The sequence below is a fragment of the Neocloeon triangulifer genome, unplaced genomic scaffold (assembly GCF_031216515.1).
Source record: "Neocloeon triangulifer isolate White Clay Creek 2 clone unplaced genomic scaffold, ASM3121651v1 ptg000012l, whole genome shotgun sequence".
Classification (NCBI taxonomy): Eukaryota; Metazoa; Arthropoda; class Insecta; order Ephemeroptera; family Baetidae; genus Neocloeon; species Neocloeon triangulifer.
This window is the reverse complement of record NW_026775554.1, coordinates 14,325,758-14,344,614: the sequence shown is the minus strand read 5'-3', so window position 1 is coordinate 14,344,614 and position 18,857 is coordinate 14,325,758. Positions and strand designations below refer to the sequence as shown.

The 18,857-nt window shown below is 34.5% G+C and overlaps 1 protein-coding gene across 1 annotated transcript; it reads right to left on the bottom strand.

Annotated features, from left to right (window-relative positions):
- Positions 1-53: 53 nt before the first annotated feature.
- On the bottom strand, positions 54-18,005 carry LOC132196437 (epidermal growth factor-like protein 8). Its single transcript, XM_059619098.1, has 9 exons — positions 17,857-18,005; positions 10,860-11,010; positions 1,646-1,768; positions 1,238-1,356; positions 1,000-1,095; positions 650-945; positions 471-584; positions 291-417; positions 54-238 (listed from the first exon to the last, which is right to left on the bottom strand). Exons 1-9 carry the CDS (start codon positions 17,888-17,890, stop codon positions 204-206), a joined length of 1,095 nt encoding a protein of 364 aa, XP_059475081.1. The 5' UTR covers positions 17,891-18,005; the 3' UTR covers positions 54-203.
- Positions 18,006-18,857: the final 852 nt, after the last annotated feature.

The window sequence follows — 18,857 nt, the reverse complement described above, 5'->3', positions numbered from 1 at the left end:
ATTTTCTTTTTGATCTCATGCGTAATTTTCTGGTTGTAATAAGAAAAATATAATTTGCTGCAGTTATTTCTTCATATTTATTTACAAAAATTACAAGAACTTAAATTAACAAAGAGTATGGCAGTGATATTGTTCACGAAAAAATGCTGCTCGGATCTTGATTCACAAAAAATAGGGTTCAGTCACGTTGTTTCTGCTCTTATTCAACCTATGATATTGTTAGCAGCTCCACAAGCACCTGAAAATTTAAATTTGATAAAAAAATTATTTTGTTTTGAGAAAACTCCTACAATTATCCAGTCTTTGGCTCAGTGCAGAGATTTGCCTTGTGATGTGGTGTAGTCTCATTTCCTCCTCTCCAGCAAGCTTTTTCTTTCGCCTGTTCATTTGTTTTCGTGACTGATCAATCTTTTTCTCCTGAAATAGTGAATCAATGAGATGCAATTCTTTAACTATCAAATATTTCTCACCAAATTGTCAATTCTTGACTTTAAAAGTTTCTGAGATTCAATCACTGCATCCAGTTTCGCAAGAACATCTAAACTATTTCCACCAACGGTCTCGTTGAATGGTTGCGTAACAATCTGGAATAAAATATAAAAAATTTGTAATCATAATTATTATTTTTTTTTTTTTAATAAAATAATACCCTTTCAATTTTATTGATTCTCTTGTTGAGATTCACAAACTCGTAGGTGAAGTCGTAATCCTCGAGCTCCTCCCGGTCCCTTTCAGTGGTAGTGGGAGGCGCCGTAGTCGTGCTAAGGGTTGTTTTGAAAGTAGTGGTTGTTGCTGGGGTCGTTTCGATGTTATTGTATTTTGACTGGCAACCCTTTCCATCGGGTTTTAGGACGTAGCCAGGGTGGCACTTGCAGTAGTAGCTGCCAAATGTATTGACGCACATATGGCTACATGTGTGCTGCCGTAAGCTGCATTCGTCAAGATCTATCAAAAATGTTTTTATTAATTATTGAATAATCAACTTCAATTTTTGCAAACCTTTCTCACAATATTGCCCAGCAAAACCTGGTCTGCAGCCGCAAAAGTCTGGTTTCAAGCAAGAACCTCCATTTTCACATTTTTTCTTGCATATGGCTACAATTATTTTAAATTGTTATTTAGTAATTACATTCAATGATTTTAATTTTAAGTTGGCGTCTACCACAAAATTATATTTAAACTTTTCTTTATAAAAATATTATATAAAATAATTAATGAATAAAAAATGAAGTTTTACCTTTGGAGCATCCATTGCTGGATTTTGGGGATGGAGCCCAACCAGGGCAGCAAGAGTAGGAGGTCTTGTGTGATACCTGATATTTTACCACATCTCTGTAAGCCGTCTCATAGACCACCCTGTTGGAAAAATTCAAGAATTTTTTATTGCTCTTTATTATTGATAAATCGTTGAACAAGTTGCCCTTTGTTTTAAATTTGATTATTTAGTCTTCAATTTTTCAATGATTTTTCTATTAAATTTGTTTTTTCCATGAGGCATTTATTGACATGACATAAAATAATCAATGAAAACCTTTTACAACAATGATCAATGATACACAGAAATGCGCTTAATAATACTTAAATTTTGTATCAGAAGTGATTATTTTTAATTGCTAGTTTTAAATTTTTCCACTGAAGTTTTTACCTGATTCGTCTGCAGAGCCCACTTTCACAGGGCATGTAGTAGGACTTATAGGATGGGATGCAGTACGACTCTCTCGTCCGCACAGGCTCAGTCACTGCCTGTTCTTTGGTACACACGTGGCGCCTGAAATCAGAGAAGCGGCCAGTGCGTTTAATCATTTTTATAGGGCAGCCTTCACCTATAAATATTCAGAGAGATTAATTAAATTGTTTATTATCTCCAGGAACTCAAGTGGTGAAACCGAAAGATAAATTTAGCTGAGAAAAAGAGGCCACAAATTAAAAATTCCTCAAATAAATGAATTTGAGCCTGAAAGAAATTGGCCACTAAGCCAAAATTTACTTATTTCTATCATACTCGCTGATAATTGGGGAGCGTTTAGCGTCTGGGCGCGCAAGTTCCTTTGCATACGTTAATTGGCACCAAGCACATCAATCAGCCGCTTTTGACTTTCAATTTTTTTTGCAAGAGCACGTTTTAATAATTATTTTCATCTTGCGCTCGTATTTTCCTCTACAGTGGACACGTGCTGACTTTGAATCAGCGGTTGGTCCAGAAGAGACCGTCTGACGCTTTTTAAAGCCTTTGTCTTCCAACAGAAACAATAGGTCTTTATTTGTTTCCGCGCTTCATTTGCATACAACAAGTGTCGTGAGAGGCAAACCTGCCCCTCGCAATTTAGCAGAAACTCGAATGGAATTTTTATATTCCTTCTCCGCCGGAGATCGCCAGGTGTCTGTAATTTTCCACCGTCGGAGCTGGAAAAAAATATCGCAGCAACTCTGTTTTGTTATTTTGCAGTCGCGCATTCTCCGCATTTCGAGCAGAAACCGAGAGTCTGCGGTATGCGGTGACTTATTAATTAAAAACGAGCACCGACTCTAAAAGATACGCGCTGGGATCTTGTTGCGCGTCCCGAAGCAGCGTCTGCGAAGCGTCTCTCTTTCTCTGACAGCCAGATTTCCTTGAATGTATCCACCTGGTGCGGCGAATTAAAATAAATATTCTTGCAGCGCGATCGTAAAAACGGCCACTCTTATCAGCCACCACTTAATGAACCCTAAATTCTTGAATTAAAAAAATCTATTTATTCAAGGCAATACTTTTTAAAAGCACAAAAGTCGGAATTATCTGTGGGAGCCCTTAAGGAGTTGAGAGAGATACATGCTTAAAATGATAAATTCGTCTCAAGTGCCAATCGAATTTGCAATTCAAACGCAGCATCAGCAGTCTCGGCATGCATAATTTTTTCTCGGTCAATTGTTCTTCGTTTAGTTTACCCACGTCGTCTGATTTATTCGTGCGGGATATTGAAGGGAGATGCGCGCTGTTTGAAATGGCTCCAGAAAATAATTCTCAAAATTATGATAAATATTGCTCAATTGAGATCGTTTTATTTTGAATGGCTGTTTATTACTCCTTTAAGATTTTCTAAGGGTTGATGTTCTTTAAAATTAATTATTAAAACCATCTTATTAATTGTTATCTTCATTTTTGTAACAATGACGATGTAAATTTTTCCCTTTTCTTGTTCCATATCACAATTTACTTGTCTCTTATGGTTTTACTCCATGTTATGAGAAAATAAAATAATCATAATATATTATTATACAATCTCAGTTTAAACAAATTTATTAATAAAAATGTGCATATTGATAAGATAAAATTAAACGTTATTTATTTTTAGTAGAAAATAATATTTTTTTTTTCTTCTTTAAATTCAAGTCTCCTTCCAAGAACTCGATTTTAATTTTAAAGTTAATTTTGAAGAGAGGTTTATGTAATACACGTACTCGCGCTTTATTTCTTTGGCTCGCCAAAGTTACAAGACGTCAAGAGAGCAGAGCCGGTCGGCCACCAAGTTAGTGCAGAGATGCGCGGCTCTTTTTTACATGAACAGCATTCAGGTCCAAAACAAAGCCGAAACCAGTTGATCAAGCGGCGGACGACTTTCTGTCGGCCTAGCTTGTAATATTTATAAATAAAATCCGCCCAGCTTGTCTCTTCTCTCTCTATATAGCTTGTTCTCTGAGATGCAGTAAGGTGTTTATCACTCTCAGGGTAGAGCAACTCAGTCAGCCGGCGAGAGTCGTGACCATCAAATCCTTCGAGCCGGTGCTGATCGCGCTCAGATAACTTCTGTAATAAAAATCTGCACTCTACGACCGAAATTAACGTCTTACTCGTGATTTTATTTTTATTTATTTACCGTCTTAAATTGTATAACTACTAAAGATTTCCACGTAAGATTAGTTAGAACTGATTGACAAAAAGATCAAAGTCGACCTCGAGAATTCAACAGTGACCAAATATTTAGACAACGTAATAGTTGATTCGGTTTCAATAATAATAATGAAATAAAATTAGTTTACAGACCAATTTTGTTTCAGATTAAAAAAAATGATTAATGAATTTATTAAATCTTACTTTGTTTCTATCAGTTTGGATCGAATCAATTGATGTGCATTCATTTTTTTTTTTTTTTTTTTTAATTTTGGAACTTTCATAATATACTTCATTTTAAAAATCTGAATTTTTTGCATCAAAAGTTTTATGAGTTCTATCAGGATAAAAAAGTTACGAGAAAAATGTCAGGAATCGCATTCTGCATTATGTTTGAGCTCTATAATAAAATTTAAAAAAGCTTTTGCGTGGGCAGATAATATGCCAAAAAATGTTTTTATAGGCTCTAAATAATTTACACCCACGAAGTCGCGGCAGCATAAAAATGCAAGTCAGTGCTCGTAAACGCGTGCACGATAATAAAACGCAGCTCATTAATTCCTCAAAAGCCTCTTTCATATTTTTCAAATCCATATTTTATAAACAGCGTGTCTGTTTGCGGTTGTCCAGGGGCATTTATGCAGCCTTTGAAAAAGTGCATCTCGCAAAACCCAGGAATAGCAGCTCCCGAGATGTTGCAACGCGATATATCCGAGTGAAGTCGACGCATTTATTTTTGTTTGGCCGTCCGTTTTCGCGGGATAAATACACCCGGCTTGTGGTGTGAATATTAATTAATGCCACTTGGTGCGTCGTCTCGAGTTTTGACAGCAGAGCTCATGTGTTTACTAGCTGCATTCAGTTTGAAAGCAACTAAGTTAAAAATGAACCGCTCAAAACGTGATGTTTTCCAACCCCTGCGGCTTTAATCGAGCGCGAATTGCGCACCCGAGTAATCCACAATTAGAATTATTGCAGAAATAATATGCAGTCTGCTTAGCATTTTTGTCCAGTGGTGAAGTATCGAGGCCGTTTCTGTTGAGGAAACTGCCTGTCAAACAAGCCCTCTGATTTACTTTTTAGCCACATGGATTTATTTCTTTGCATTTGATTGACAGTAAATCAAATGAGCTTTATTTGGAAAAATATCGCAACCTGCTCTAGCTGCATTTCACTGTTGTTATCTATTGAGGTGTTGCATTATTAATTCAAAATAAATGCTCAAAAATCTTTACACGCATATTTATATTATTTTTGTATAAAACCGTAGATACCAACACTTGTTCATCTTTTATGTACAAATGCATTTGATTGATATTTTGTATTCTTATTTGGCATTAAATTTTTCCGAATCAGTTTTTCGATTAAAAAAGAGACACATTTGGTTAAAGTTTTTAAATCTCAGTAATATTTTGGTTAAATATTTGGTCTTGTCTTTATCTTTCAAGAATTTATTTTTCAGTCCGTTTACATACGTTGTTTATTTTGAAAGCTACAAAAAAATTTGATAGAAAATAAAATAATAAGTGTAAAAATCCTACAAATAGCAAAAGTTGTTGCTAAAAAAGACCCGTTTTATTTCACATATGCGTTTTAAGAGTTAATAAAACAAGCCGATTGTCTCAAATCTCTTTTTACTGTGAGCAGACCAATGCCGTGTCCTCTGCTTGACGCTGTGAATCGACGCAAAATTTACAACAGCGAGAATGCCTGGGACGCCCACAATAAATAGCTAGATTCCGTCGTCGACTGGCAGTATAAAATCGAAAAAACAAAACAGCCATTAAGTACCTTCAAAGAGTTCAAACGATTCATTGTTGTTTCCCTCTCCAATAATCGCACGCCGATATTTTCTCGAGCTTTAGCCAGTCTCGGTTTGATGAGGGTCGAGGCGCCAATCGCGCTGCCGCTATTTCAGGGGCCGTAAACGAAGCGCCGCGTATTCGCGAGCGAGCAAGAAAGAAAGACGATTATTCCCACAGGAACACTTTGAAAGTCGTGAGCAATCAGAATGATTGGTTTTAGATTGAAGCAGCCAAAGGAGATGAGATACAAAATTGGTTTTAAATTGAAGATTGCAAGAAACAGATTTAGTTTTATTGACCAAAAAGTCCAGAAAATTATTTTAAAATAAAATTTTGATATAATAACTAACTTTCTATTGAAGATTTTACTTAATATAAACTAGGTTTTCAAAAAAAGATCTTATTAAATTTTTGTTTGTTCACAAATGCAAATTATAAAAAATTTATTTTTTTGTTTAAAATAATCCTATTGTAACCGATGAGTACTGTTTTGATTAATTATTTACAATATTTTTCAATTCAGGTGGCACTGGAACCAATATCCTTTCAGACTTAAAAAATTATTCGCGTGTGTGTGGGGGACCTTTTAAGCGCTGCTATAGCATGCGGTGCACGCGTTTAAACGAGCCATTAAATTTTCCAGCGTGAGAGGAGGCTGGAGCCATAAAAATCGCATTCTGCCAGTGATTTATGCTCATCCCTGTGGTAGCATAATGATGATTATCCTCGGCTCTCTCGGCTGAAGAAACCCGAGAAAATGCAAACAGCCTCGGAGCGGAGAGTGAGCGAAACAACACTCGCTGCTTATTTCCTTCGCTGCCAAATCAGACAACACCTCATGTAAATTGCAGCTTACGCAGAAATTGCTCAGCGATTCTCACGCAGCGTTCGTGGAATCAAAACAGAATTCCAAGAAGTGAAATTCAAATTTTCCTTCCTGGCAATTGGATATTATGGCAAGAGATGTGTTTGCGTTAAACTATACTGATTTAAAATGTGAATTATGTGGAGAAGAAAACAAAGAAAGGAGGCACGAAGACAATAAATTATCATTTGAACAGCTTTCGACATTAGAGTGATTTTTAAATTTATAATATATTTATAATAAAGTTTGATGCTAGCACACAACCACTTATTGTATTATGACTTTATAGCTAAAAAAAATTTATTAAACTTGATTAAAATACTCAAAAATAAAATATTATATTAAAATTTAAATCTATATTATTAAAAGAATGAACAATGAAAACAATGGTAAAAAATTATTTAATAATTAATTAAATAAAAATTAAAAAGAGTAATTTAATTTTTATATGACGTATATTTGTTTTGAATTTTGCTAACTCAATTTACAAATTTATCATTGAATATACCATGTTTTGCTTGTTATAATTTAATTTTTATATATGCTGCTTGGCTAATTCAGCTAATTGTGAATTTATCCAGAGGAAGCTGCAGGTTGGATGAGGTGATTTGAATACGCAAATATCCGTCGCCGCGTGGTGCCATTCCATCTGAATTGGGCCTTTGATATTTTTTATCTGCAGCTGTATTAGAGGAGTAGCGTGCGATAATAAAAAACTAACAGCCTCCGACACCATAATATAGTATACATTTACAAAAATACAAGCTACTATTTTTACAACAAGCACTCTGAGAGCGGATCTCTGTCCGACAAAAAGTGGCGAGAGCGCGCTGTCGAACGGACAGGCCGCCCACGCCGGCACCTGAAAACAAATGTCCCCGGCCGAGATTACTTTCTGCTGGCGTAATGAAATGGTCGTCGGACGGGACGGCGACCGGGCAATAAATAACAATTAAAAGCAGTCACACCTTAGTGCAAGGAAAGAGGTGCGAGTCGATTTTATTGTTTTAAGAGCTATGGGAAAAAAATATACCGCCGAGATAAACACTCGAGCGGCGCCTTTTACGGCCCATCGGCGAAGTTTGTCTCAAAACGACGAGTGCTGCCGTTGAAAGCTCTCCGCGGCCGAGATAAATTTTGATTCACGGCGATGCTTGGCAAGCCGGAATTTGCGAACGCGCGAAAAATTGTTGTGAGGGAATAATCCTCCTACAGAGAAAGACGCTTTGATGTCTGCTGAAGAGTTGTTTTACAACCTGCATGGGCCATTTGCAGGTAAAGTGCCCGCTTCCCACCACAATCATCCATCCATGGGATAAATTTATACGCAAATTCCGACACCGCGCTGCGGTGGATGCGAATTTATAATTCACAGCTGTGCGCGTACTTTATTTAATCGCATGGCAGTTTCCACTGAAAATCCAGTGCTAAGCCGACTTTTTTTAAGTCGTTTGAAAATGAGTGATTTTGACGTTTAAGGAGATTAGGGATTTTTAACCAAATGATATTTGTTGCTGTGTATTTGGCAAATAAATGAGCTTACACAAAAGGCAAACAAGTTTAGTGCAAAAAAGCTAAAAAGTATCTTACGAGTAAAAACTGTATCTTAGGCGGATGTCTCTTTTTGTAAAGAATTAGGTGATTGGTACAATACTTTATAATAATTCAATGAAATCGTTTTATTAGATTATGTTTAAAATTAGCAGTAATTAAAGTTGAAAAATTAATAAAGAAAACGTTAAATTTAAGAGCAATGCGCTCGAGTAAAAAATAAACTGCAAGAATAAAATGCTAATAATTACAGTTTAATTAATTAAATATGATAATTATATAATAAATTATTCATCCCAGAGGGACCTTATAAATTTGTTCAATATTTGCAGGAAACTTAAAAGAAAATAATAATACATAATAATGAATAAAATTTATTAATTTTTGTGAAATTAATAATTTATAAAACAGTATTGACCGATGTACAAGAGATGAAAATATTAAAAATAAGCCAAATTTATTTAAAGATGTGAGTGTTCAATTAAATAGTGATTATAATTAATTAGCTGGTTTTTTTACACAACACAATGCAATTAATTTGAATCTGCTATCTTTCTTGTATAGTTTCAATTATGAAAGTATCAAATTGTTACGAGCGAGCAAAGAGTATTTTAGCGTAGACAATTTTCGCATGCCAACCTTTGCACAGATGTCTGAGCAAAAGCTATTTTTTTCTTTATAACAAATCGGCCTTAAACAAGCACCAGACTCTTCTCGTGTCTGAGCCAAATAATCAGATTACTTGCATTGTTTCTCGCAAAAACCAACAAACAAAATAGATCAACGCTCACTCGAAATGTCCCACGCGAAATAAAATCGCGCACGGCGTTTATGTACACGGCGGCCGAGCAGGGGCGGGTGTTGTGTTCGCGAGCCCACACCGATTCTCGCCCAACTAATGTTACCTTTAGTACCACAAATTGGTCGCGTCTGCTGCTTTGCATTTAAAAAGCAGTCCTGCCTGCTGCGTGCATAAATATGTAATAACTCAAAAGCGGCGCGGCAAACGAAAATTAAAGATTGCGCCCGTTGCCTGAGAGCGTTCAATGGGCGGTTTGGGTTAATTAGCGATGTGACCCTGTCTTCATTTGGCTCACCGAGACTGACTCATCATCCATCCCGAGCGTACCGGCAAGAAGCGCGATTTGAAAGTTTAATTGTCCTTTAGGGAGCGCGACTTTGAATACGGTGCGATTATTAAATAATAGGCGTTAACTTGGCAAGTGAAAAATACGCAGGCCGAAAAATAACGCTCGTAATTATAATAATGAAAAGGGCTCTTGGCTTCTGATGAATATTCATTAGGGTTTTCTGCATCTCATTTCAGGGCAGCATCTGACTTCATATGTAATTACCATGTCTTCAGTTTCTGAACAGTTTTCATTTAAATCTTTTACAGTGCCAAAAAGCCCGATCCTTAATTAATGTGTTGATAAATTAACTTTTAAATTCATTAATACAATCTTCGCTAAAAATCTCAAGAATCGATTATTAAACTCCATTAACACACTAAGAGTTATAAAATAATTGAAAACTTAAAGATTTAAATTAAATTATTTTTATTGATTTAGAAAAATTGAAAAAAAAGGACAATTGCGTAAATATGACAACTTGATTAAGTAACTCTAGATCTTCAGAATAAAACCAATAGAACATCTGCTTCACATTAAAATAAAAATTATAAATTGCTTTCATGTGTTTGCGTTTATGATGAATGGCAAGTCAACACATGAGTGTCCAGGCGTGACAACTCCTGTAATATTTTGTGTACGACGGTCGTGACAGGAGTGTGACATCTCGTCTTCAGCAGAGAGTGACTATAACTTGGCGTGAGTTATTATATAAATTATTCTTGGCGCATCAAGATTACATTACGCGAGACGAGCACACAAAGCGCGCAGAGTGCAAGGGTAAACATGAGAAAACCAAGAAGAGCAGCTTATCTCGTAAATATGTAATTTCATTACTCATGCATGCAGACAGCAGAGACCGCAGTAGTTGGGCAACGCACGGTAATGTCACGCACCCCTATTACTTTAATGGGCTGCTGGGAAATTGAAAAATAAACATGCATCTCGTCGCGACAGACGGGGCTGGGTCAAATGTGCTTAATGACAAAAAGCAGCAAAATAATTGTTTTCTTTGCGCGTCTCCGAGACGCCTAATTACACATAATGTCTCAATAAGAGATGCTGGGAGAGTGTTATTGACACTCACGAGAGAGTCCACTTTTTGTATCTTGCTGGGGTCAATTGCTTCAAAGGCGGAACAGATCGAGTGCTGTCATGTATGCAAATTGTGCGCAATAAGTACTTTTAAATGTGCTCAAATTAATTTATTTATTTATGTTTGAAATGTTTATAAACATTTTTCAAATTAATTTAACAAAAGAACATTAAACGACATTCTATCCTGAAGTTACAAGAGAAGCATATTAATTTGCATCATAATAAATTTATCTAAAATCCAAATTAGTTAATTGATATTTAAATTGTGAAAAATATGAGAATTATGACTCGCCTCCATTCCCTTTTTTTATTCTTACATGCAATTCTTTTAAATAATGATTGAAGTGAATGGCAAGCAAAAAAAATTGTTAAAAATCTGTAAAATTTTATGAAATAAATCTGTAGCTTTTTTTAAAACACACATTTAATTTTTTTAATGGTAATAAATAAAAAAAAATACCAAATAATATAAACTTTTTTTAACATATTTTTGTAAATTAAAACTGATTGTTTTTAAAGCATTTTAAATGTAAGCTTCTTACCCTGAATGGTGTTTTGTGGCTGGCATTTCGGTTGTGGTGGTCGAAGTGATGGACTCAGGACTCCCCTCAACCAGGTAGGCAGCAGCCGAAGGGTGCGTCAGGGCAAGCGTCAACAGCAGCAGACGCCAAACGAGTCCCCTGCCCAAATCACCTGCGGTCAGAAACACAGAACTGCTCATTTCTCGATCTTCACTTCTCCAGTCGCAAACAGTGCGCTAATGAGAAGAGAGCAAAAAGCTGAGGCGCGGTGCAGTCATGTACTGGCTTTATTTTATTTCTGCTGCAGTAATCACGTTCGCAGAAAGTTGAGCCGTTCTCAGAAGATGCGGTGTTTCAAAACGGACGCCGAGCTACTATTGTTTCTGCTTATTAGGGTAGGTTGGCTTTCAATGCCGCGACGGTAAGAAAGTGTTCCAAGTTCGAGTTCGCAGGATGTGCGAGTGTTAAATTTAAGCTTCGTCAGCCTTTGGCTTTAGCGCAGATCTAAAAGAATGTGATTACATTGGACAATAATTTAGCCACATCCCTCGTCAAAATAGAAAATAATATAAATTGTCTTAAATTTTTTTATTTTTTTATTATATTAATTTTTCAATATTATTATTATTTTTCAATATAATATCCCTTTTTAACATTAATTAACATATTTACAAATTATTTTTGCTAGAACTGTAAAAGCGAGACCTGCATAAAAAATTTAATTTTCTATAGGCAAGATATTTCCTGCAATTTTTGATATAGAACATTTTTATACGCAGAAAGCAGTTCTGGATATAGCGTGCAATAATCATGCTAATTTGAATGTCTTCTTGAAAAAAATAATTAAGTAATTAATGGCTCAAATTAACTTATCCTTAATAAGACTCTGTTTGTTAGGCAATGCCTTAAAAATTCTGAATCCCCGAGGCCAGTTTGTTCAACTTTCCCCATTTAAGTAGAAACGATTAGTCGAGCGAAGCAGACTATAAATTACAACTGATATTTTGATTGAAATGCGGTCCTGAGGGGGATTCGGATTATTATGACGGAAAGAAGACGGCAATTTTACCGCGATCAAAATATGTCGGTTTAAGGCCAGTTGGTCATTGTTTTTTGTGTATGCAATTTATTCCGCAGTGTAACTCGACGACGAAACTGTGGTTTTATATCAAGTGACAAACAATTCCATTTGTGAACTTCAGAACACGTCGCTAAATGCACGCTCTCGTTTAGTCGCGAATTTCATCTTGAAAGCTTAGTTTTCTTGAAATAAAAAAAATACCTCTCCTTTTGATTCCAGGAAGAATAAAATTTCATGAAAACCCCTAGAAAAGCGAATTTTATGAGAGAATAGTGAAAACCACCTTGCCTGAATAATAAACAACAAAAGCAATCTTCCGCGGTTGGTTTCTCAGAGATAAATCAGCGAATTTATCCGCATCTTCCAGATGCTGCTTCTCTTTTTGGCCAGGCTGATTACGTTCAGTGTGTTTATTTAATCTCTCTATCAGCCGAAGCGAAACATTAGAGGCCGCATCTCGTGTGCGATTGCCATCTACCGAGCATAGGGGGCCTAATGAATTCAATAAGTGGATCCCTTCGCCCCCAGAATAACCTGCGCGTATATTAATATTTTTTATTTTTATTTTAATTCAAAACGCCGGCGGCCGACGAGCAGGAAGATTTCATGGGCAGATAAAAAGCACACGGCTCTCGCCGATTCAATAGAAAAGCTCTCCGAGCTCTTGCAAAAAGCGTAATGCTTGCGATTTATAATTTTATCTGCGGCTATTACTCGACCCAAATGATATGGTAGCACACATAAACTCTCTCGGCCAGCAGTAGCAACCCGTGATGAATTGCCCGAGCGCGCACAGTCGATCTGATAAAGTGGATGTGCGAAATGTGTGGAGAGCTTGCTTGGCTTTTGCAATGAAGAGGAGATAAATTTTGCCGAGCTTTGAAAAAAATTAATTCATGGCTCTTGTTCATATCGCATGACCAAATTACGGCTGTGATTTTTCAACAAGATGTAATAGGGAGAACATAATATCCGCCTTGTTTTACTTTCACTTACACAAAGCTTACTAAAATAAATTATGATGCAGTTATGATGAAAAACTCAATCAAGCGGTTTGCCATAGAATGAAATTGTGGAAATCTGAGGGAGTTTAAAAGTTTTTGGTATTGCATAAATGGGAGATTGGAAATTGATAAAAGGAATCGATATTTATTAACTAACCTTGTCTCAAATTTTTACAAACAATTATGCACACATAACTATATTTTATACAGTTATAAAAGGTGTCCCACATGCCATTGTTACTACTTTTTTAATTCTTTGTGCTGGTCGCTTTTGACTTCAGAAAAAAATGACTTTTTACTTTATTCTTCCTTTACGATTAGAAGTTGTCAAAAAGCAGCAGATGAAATGTGCATAAAATAATATTTTTTAAGGGAAAAACTTTAAAAAATTGAGCACAAGGTTTCTTGTTAAATTTCAAATAACTTTCTTGCGAGTCTATAGACTCTTATTGTTATCAACTGATTATTTACTATTCAACAAGAGCTTCATTTTGTCAGTTGAACTATTAGAGACATATTACTTGTTTTCCATTGTGAGATATTTTAATTCAAAATTTGTGAAATTGCGCGCACAATTCATCCTTATTTACTGTATTAATTTTATAAAAAATTTAATTTGCATAGAATATGCTTATCAAATTTTGTAAAATTATTAAAAATAGAGGACGGTCGGTAAAGCATAGAATATTAATATTATTTTAATTCTTTAAACTTGTATAACAGCACGTCGAGCGGAGAGTCGATTCGGAAACCCGCGTAAGGTGTAAATCGCTCCATTCACACTTTCCAAAGTCGGCTGTGTGTTGATTTAAAGCGGCAAAGAAGAAGTGGCGTCTCGTTAATTTGTAAACACCTCATCATGCAAGGCCTCGGGCCCAGCAGCATTTACATTATTTATTACACATTTTTGAGCCGCGTTTTGGAATCGCGGCCGTTTTCACGCCACATTCGGCCGGCCGGCGCAGCCACGCGATCCATCCACGCAAAATTCCTAGAAACGGAGCGCATTTCTCTTGCTCGCGCAGCAGGTGGCACTATTTTGACGCATAAATTTCGCTTCTACATTTGCATACGGTTGCAAAAAGAAAAAGGGTTTTTAACTTGACAGAAGCTGTCAAGCGCATGTGTATTTTTTACCAGAAAGAAAGTTGAAATTTCTGTTTGACTAATTGCAGTAAATTGTTTCGGGAATTTTCATCATTATGATTTTATGCAGTGCTTTGTCATTGATTGATAAGAGATTGATGTTGAATAAAAGCTTATAACAGTTTTAAAAAAATTATCAAGGCGATTTCCCTATTGTCTAACAAACCATACATCAGAGCTCAAAGTAATATTCTTTTTTATTATCAACATCATAGTTTTTGAATCCCAAATTGTAGCTGAAGGCTAAAAAAATAAATAACAACAATGTAAAACACCTTCATTATGAGTGTTGTTCTTTCACTTGGTCATGCTCGAGCAATTTTTAAATTTGTTGCCTCGCAAATCAAAAGTGCCACACAGCTTCAGGAGAACGTGATTAATGATTTTTATAGGAAATAAAAGCATACACATTTTGGTGGTCTGCGTGCACAGGGCGTGACTCAAGCTAAACATTCGTAAATTTATTATTTGTTCGTGTAAATGGCCTCATCATAACTCATAAGTCAGTCAAAGCTGCTGGCCAGTCAGTCATTTGACAGGGTGTGCGCCTCGACGTTATTGCTTTTTTTCTTTTGATTTCGCAGACCAAGAGACGAATGAGAACCTCAATGCGGCCATCAGTGAGCGATTATGTGATTTGCTCTGGAATTGTTTATTCGCCAAACTACTCTTCACTATATAACATTGGATATGCAGTGAGGACACTTTTATTCTTTAACTTGACTGAAAATAATAACAAAAACTGTTTTTGCTGAGAGGTCTAAATTTACATGAATGTAGGCCGTCCGCCAACTACGATATAAATTTTATATAAAAAAACACCATCCTGGATGATCCTGATGAAATTTTGAATTGACAGGCGATGACAACGGGGAAATCAGAGGATAGATGTTACAAAGGGATGTAAAAATAATAGCATTTACCACCTTATTCCTCTGGTTTAAAAATAAATTAACATTATTTTCTCAATATTCAACAATAATGTATCAATTTTTTGTTTTTGCAGAAATGAAAAAAGAATTTGATTTACATGTATTGAATTAGTCTACGAATGAATAAAAATTGCCCGTAATTGAGTCCAAAATAAACACAATTGGCCAATTGCACGGTCTAAAATTTGCAAAATCGCAGATGATTTGGATGTTTATTTTTATAATCAAAATGGTATTCTTTTGATTTACTTTACAGTTTTTAGTTAAACAAAATAATAGGAAACACAGATATTGCAATATAAGAGATTTAAATTATTTAGTACATAGTCCACGATTCTTACAAAGAGAATGCGCAAATTTAATTTCTTGACTATTTTAAGGAAAGATTTACATAACATTTATATGCGTTTTTCTCCCTCTCAAATTTATGAAGATTTCATTTAAAATTTTTGAATGTATGGATGATGGACCTCAATTTGCCTGTGTTACTTCAATAAACTCTATGAAACTTTATTTGCCACTAATTCAACTAATGCTTTTGTTGTTTCATTCATTTTGGTATTATTCTTTTTTCTTGTATTGTAGGATTAAAGGAGTTTTTTCGGTTTATGGGAGCATATTGTTACAATTAGCGAACATGGTAAAAAAAAATTCCACCAAAATCGTGCACTTTGACATCCACAACAAGATATTATTTCTAGTTTTAAAGAAATATTAGTATGTAGTAAAAATAGCTAAAAGATTAATATTTTTGTCTTTCACATGCAAAATAAATCATAATAATTACGATTTTACGATCATATATAATTAATTATTAGGAATTTTGATCAATAATTAAGTGAAATCTCACCGAGATAAGAGAATAATACCGATTGATTTTTAAATCTTGCTTAATGCTTAATAATCATTCTCATGGCAACCGGGTTTATTTATTTTAATAAATATATATTAATAAAAATTATATTTTATATTTTTATTGAGTTTATTATATAAATTTCTTATTAACTGTTTTTTTAATAATCAAAAAATGATGGTAAATAAATTAAAGTAATTAACATTTATTTTAATAAAAAAAAATATATATGTTATAAAGAAGTATACTTTATATATATAATTTTTTTTTTTTTTATTAAACCCTTAAAATAAAAATTTCTATCTAATATTAATAAGTCTATTCCCCTCACGGACAAAACTTGGAGCCTTGTAAATCTATAGTGTAATTTAAAAAGTTCTACCAGCTGTTTTTTTATCATGTCATGATTGTAATTAATTTAACAGTGTCTATTGCCCATTTCTGCTATGCTAGAGTTAAGTGGACGCGTTTTCATGGAAGGGTGAAAAGTATGCAAGGAATCCAGGACTGGAGTAGAGACTCGTGTGTTCTAATCTGGAGATCGAGAATGAAAAGTGCTGACAGCAGTTGTAACATTTTTCATTTCGCTTCTCTCACACGCCAGCCGCAGCAATCGAGAGAGGAACCGGCTCGCGACTAATTGACGGCGCGATCTCTGCCAAAGAGTGTTTCCTACATGATTCATGGAAATGAGTTTGTTCTCGGCCGCGTGCACGAATTTTACTCAAAGGCTCGCCTCGCAATATAATCGGCGCGTCATCTCTTTGTTTACACGCGCGCCCGAGCAGTGTGCGTAAAACAAAGTTTTGTGAGTGCTCTGCCCTATTCTAATTAGGTTACTCGACTACACTTAAAATAACACACACGCCTATTGGCGAATAGAAAAAAAAATCGTAAAACGACGTTTCCCATTGAGGTTTTAGCCGCCGAGCGATATACAATACAATGGACTTAAGTGCCGCTTTAGATTAGCGTGTGGCTAGGCTAATTAGGGGATCATAAAACTTTCAGGGGTCAGTTGGTTCTATAGCGACAAAATCTTTGATTTCCCCAAAATTAAAGCGAAGGAAATTATTATTATTTTTGTTCTTTTTATTCTTCATAAATTATGTATAAAATTATTAAAGACAGACACGAAATTAATAAAAGCCAGATAAGTTTTTGTCCCTCAATTTTATTAATCCTTATAGTAAAATATTTAAAAGGCAAATGAAAAAAATTAAAGTAAGACAAGAGAACGATTCATTTCTTATATAATATATTATATACTTTTTAAATTTTAATATGTTTATCCCTCTTGGGGAATTTCTTTTAAAATTGTTTGTGTAAAAAAATAGTACAAAAAAATTAATTTTAAAAATTAAAAATATGGAAGATAAAACATAATTCCTTACAAATTACTCAATAATAAACATAATTTATTTTATTCTTATTTTTCAAACAGGGACTTTATTCTTGAATGAAATCACTTCACACTTCAAGAGAAAATCTGTGAAAAATAATCTGAATAAAATTGAAAAAAAAAACAACTTTGCTCTATATCTGCTCTACATACTAATTTATAAAAAATTAATTTCCTAATTTAATCTTATAATTGATCAAAACTTAAAATTTACCTAGAAATAAAATATTTTAATTCTCGAGTGATAACTTTACTAGCTCGGAGATAAGATCTAGTAATATTTATAATTTTTGTAATTGGCAACATTGATTGGCAGTATTAATTAATTTTTTTGAATTATTATACATTTCTCATTTCTAAATTGCTTATATTGATGCATCCTTGGGAAATAAATAAAAATTATATAAATAATCGCTTCAGGTATTTTCAGAAAGACACAGCTGAAGACAAATGAAAACTACGGAATTGTGCTTCTCTCTCTTGATCAGGTTTGTACTAAAATCGCTCACATGAATAATCAATTAAAAGGAGCTTAAATATGTATAAACTTGATTTTTGAATAGCTAATTAATTGCGTGGGCTCAAAGTGAGCGTTCTCACCTGAGGCCTTTCGTCCGGCTGCGAGGTCCAACATCGCGTAAGACGTGCTGAGCAGACTGACGGTGAGAGAGACCTGCGAGCTGCGCTGCTTTCCGCTCCACTCGCGGTGCGCGAATGTGAGAGCGAGTCTCGCGAAACAAATAATTTTATAATGCTCAGGCAGCAGCGCTCCTCTTCTACCGCCAGTAGACACCATCGCAGTGCATCGCAGTGGGTCTTCGCGCACTTTGCAGAGATTAGTTCTTGCACTCGCACCTGAAGATCCTCTGCATTCGATTGAAATTCCAGCAACACAATTAATTCACTTAAATTGTTCTTTTATCATGTATGTGGTTTTTATTTTAATATTTTGTTTTCATACTTTAAAAAAATTACAGCTTTTAAAAATATAATAATTGGAAAGTTTAATATTTTTAACTTTTTGGAACAAAAATTTAATTTCAATAATAAAATTGACAATCATAATATCATATAATATGTATTTTTTTATTTGAATGGTTCTTTTATATTTGCAACTGTTTATAACGTATTCTTATGCGGAACAAAATAATTTTTATTGATTTAATCGATTTAATAAAAAAAAAATCACTAGTTAATAATCAAGGCAAGAGCTACTTTTTATCAATCGGTTAAGCTTTGAGACTTGATTATACAATTTAATGATTTAATGCAGCTACAAACTTGGATTTACCTTCGATTTTAAAGAGGCAGATTAACATAAATTGCTATTTTGTTGAAAAATACTTTGGACAAATAATTGAATTATCTCTGTGGTATTTATGCATGCTTAAGTTGTGTAACTTCCTTCGTAGTGTATAAGGAGTGCGAAAATATAAATTTATGATCAATATAAAGTAGTAGTCACCATGCTATTTAAAAATCAATAATAATTTAAAATAAAATTTGATTTATGCTAAAAAATTACCTTCGAACTGAAAATTAAATTATTTTTGTGGTAGTCCTTATGACATAATACAATTATTTATTGTAGAAGGTAAGAG

Coding starts and splice junctions, on each gene's coding strand:
- LOC132196437 (XM_059619098.1), bottom strand. CDS start 17,890: ATGTTGGACCTCGCAGCCGGACGAAAGGCCTCAG. Junction 585..649: donor GAATCAATAAAATTGAAAGG/GTATTATTTTAT, acceptor ATTTTATTCCAG/ATTGTTACGCAACCATTCAA. Junction 239..290: donor GAGCCAAAGACTGGATAATT/GTAGGAGTTTTC, acceptor TTAAATTTTCAG/GTGCTTGTGGAGCTGCTAAC.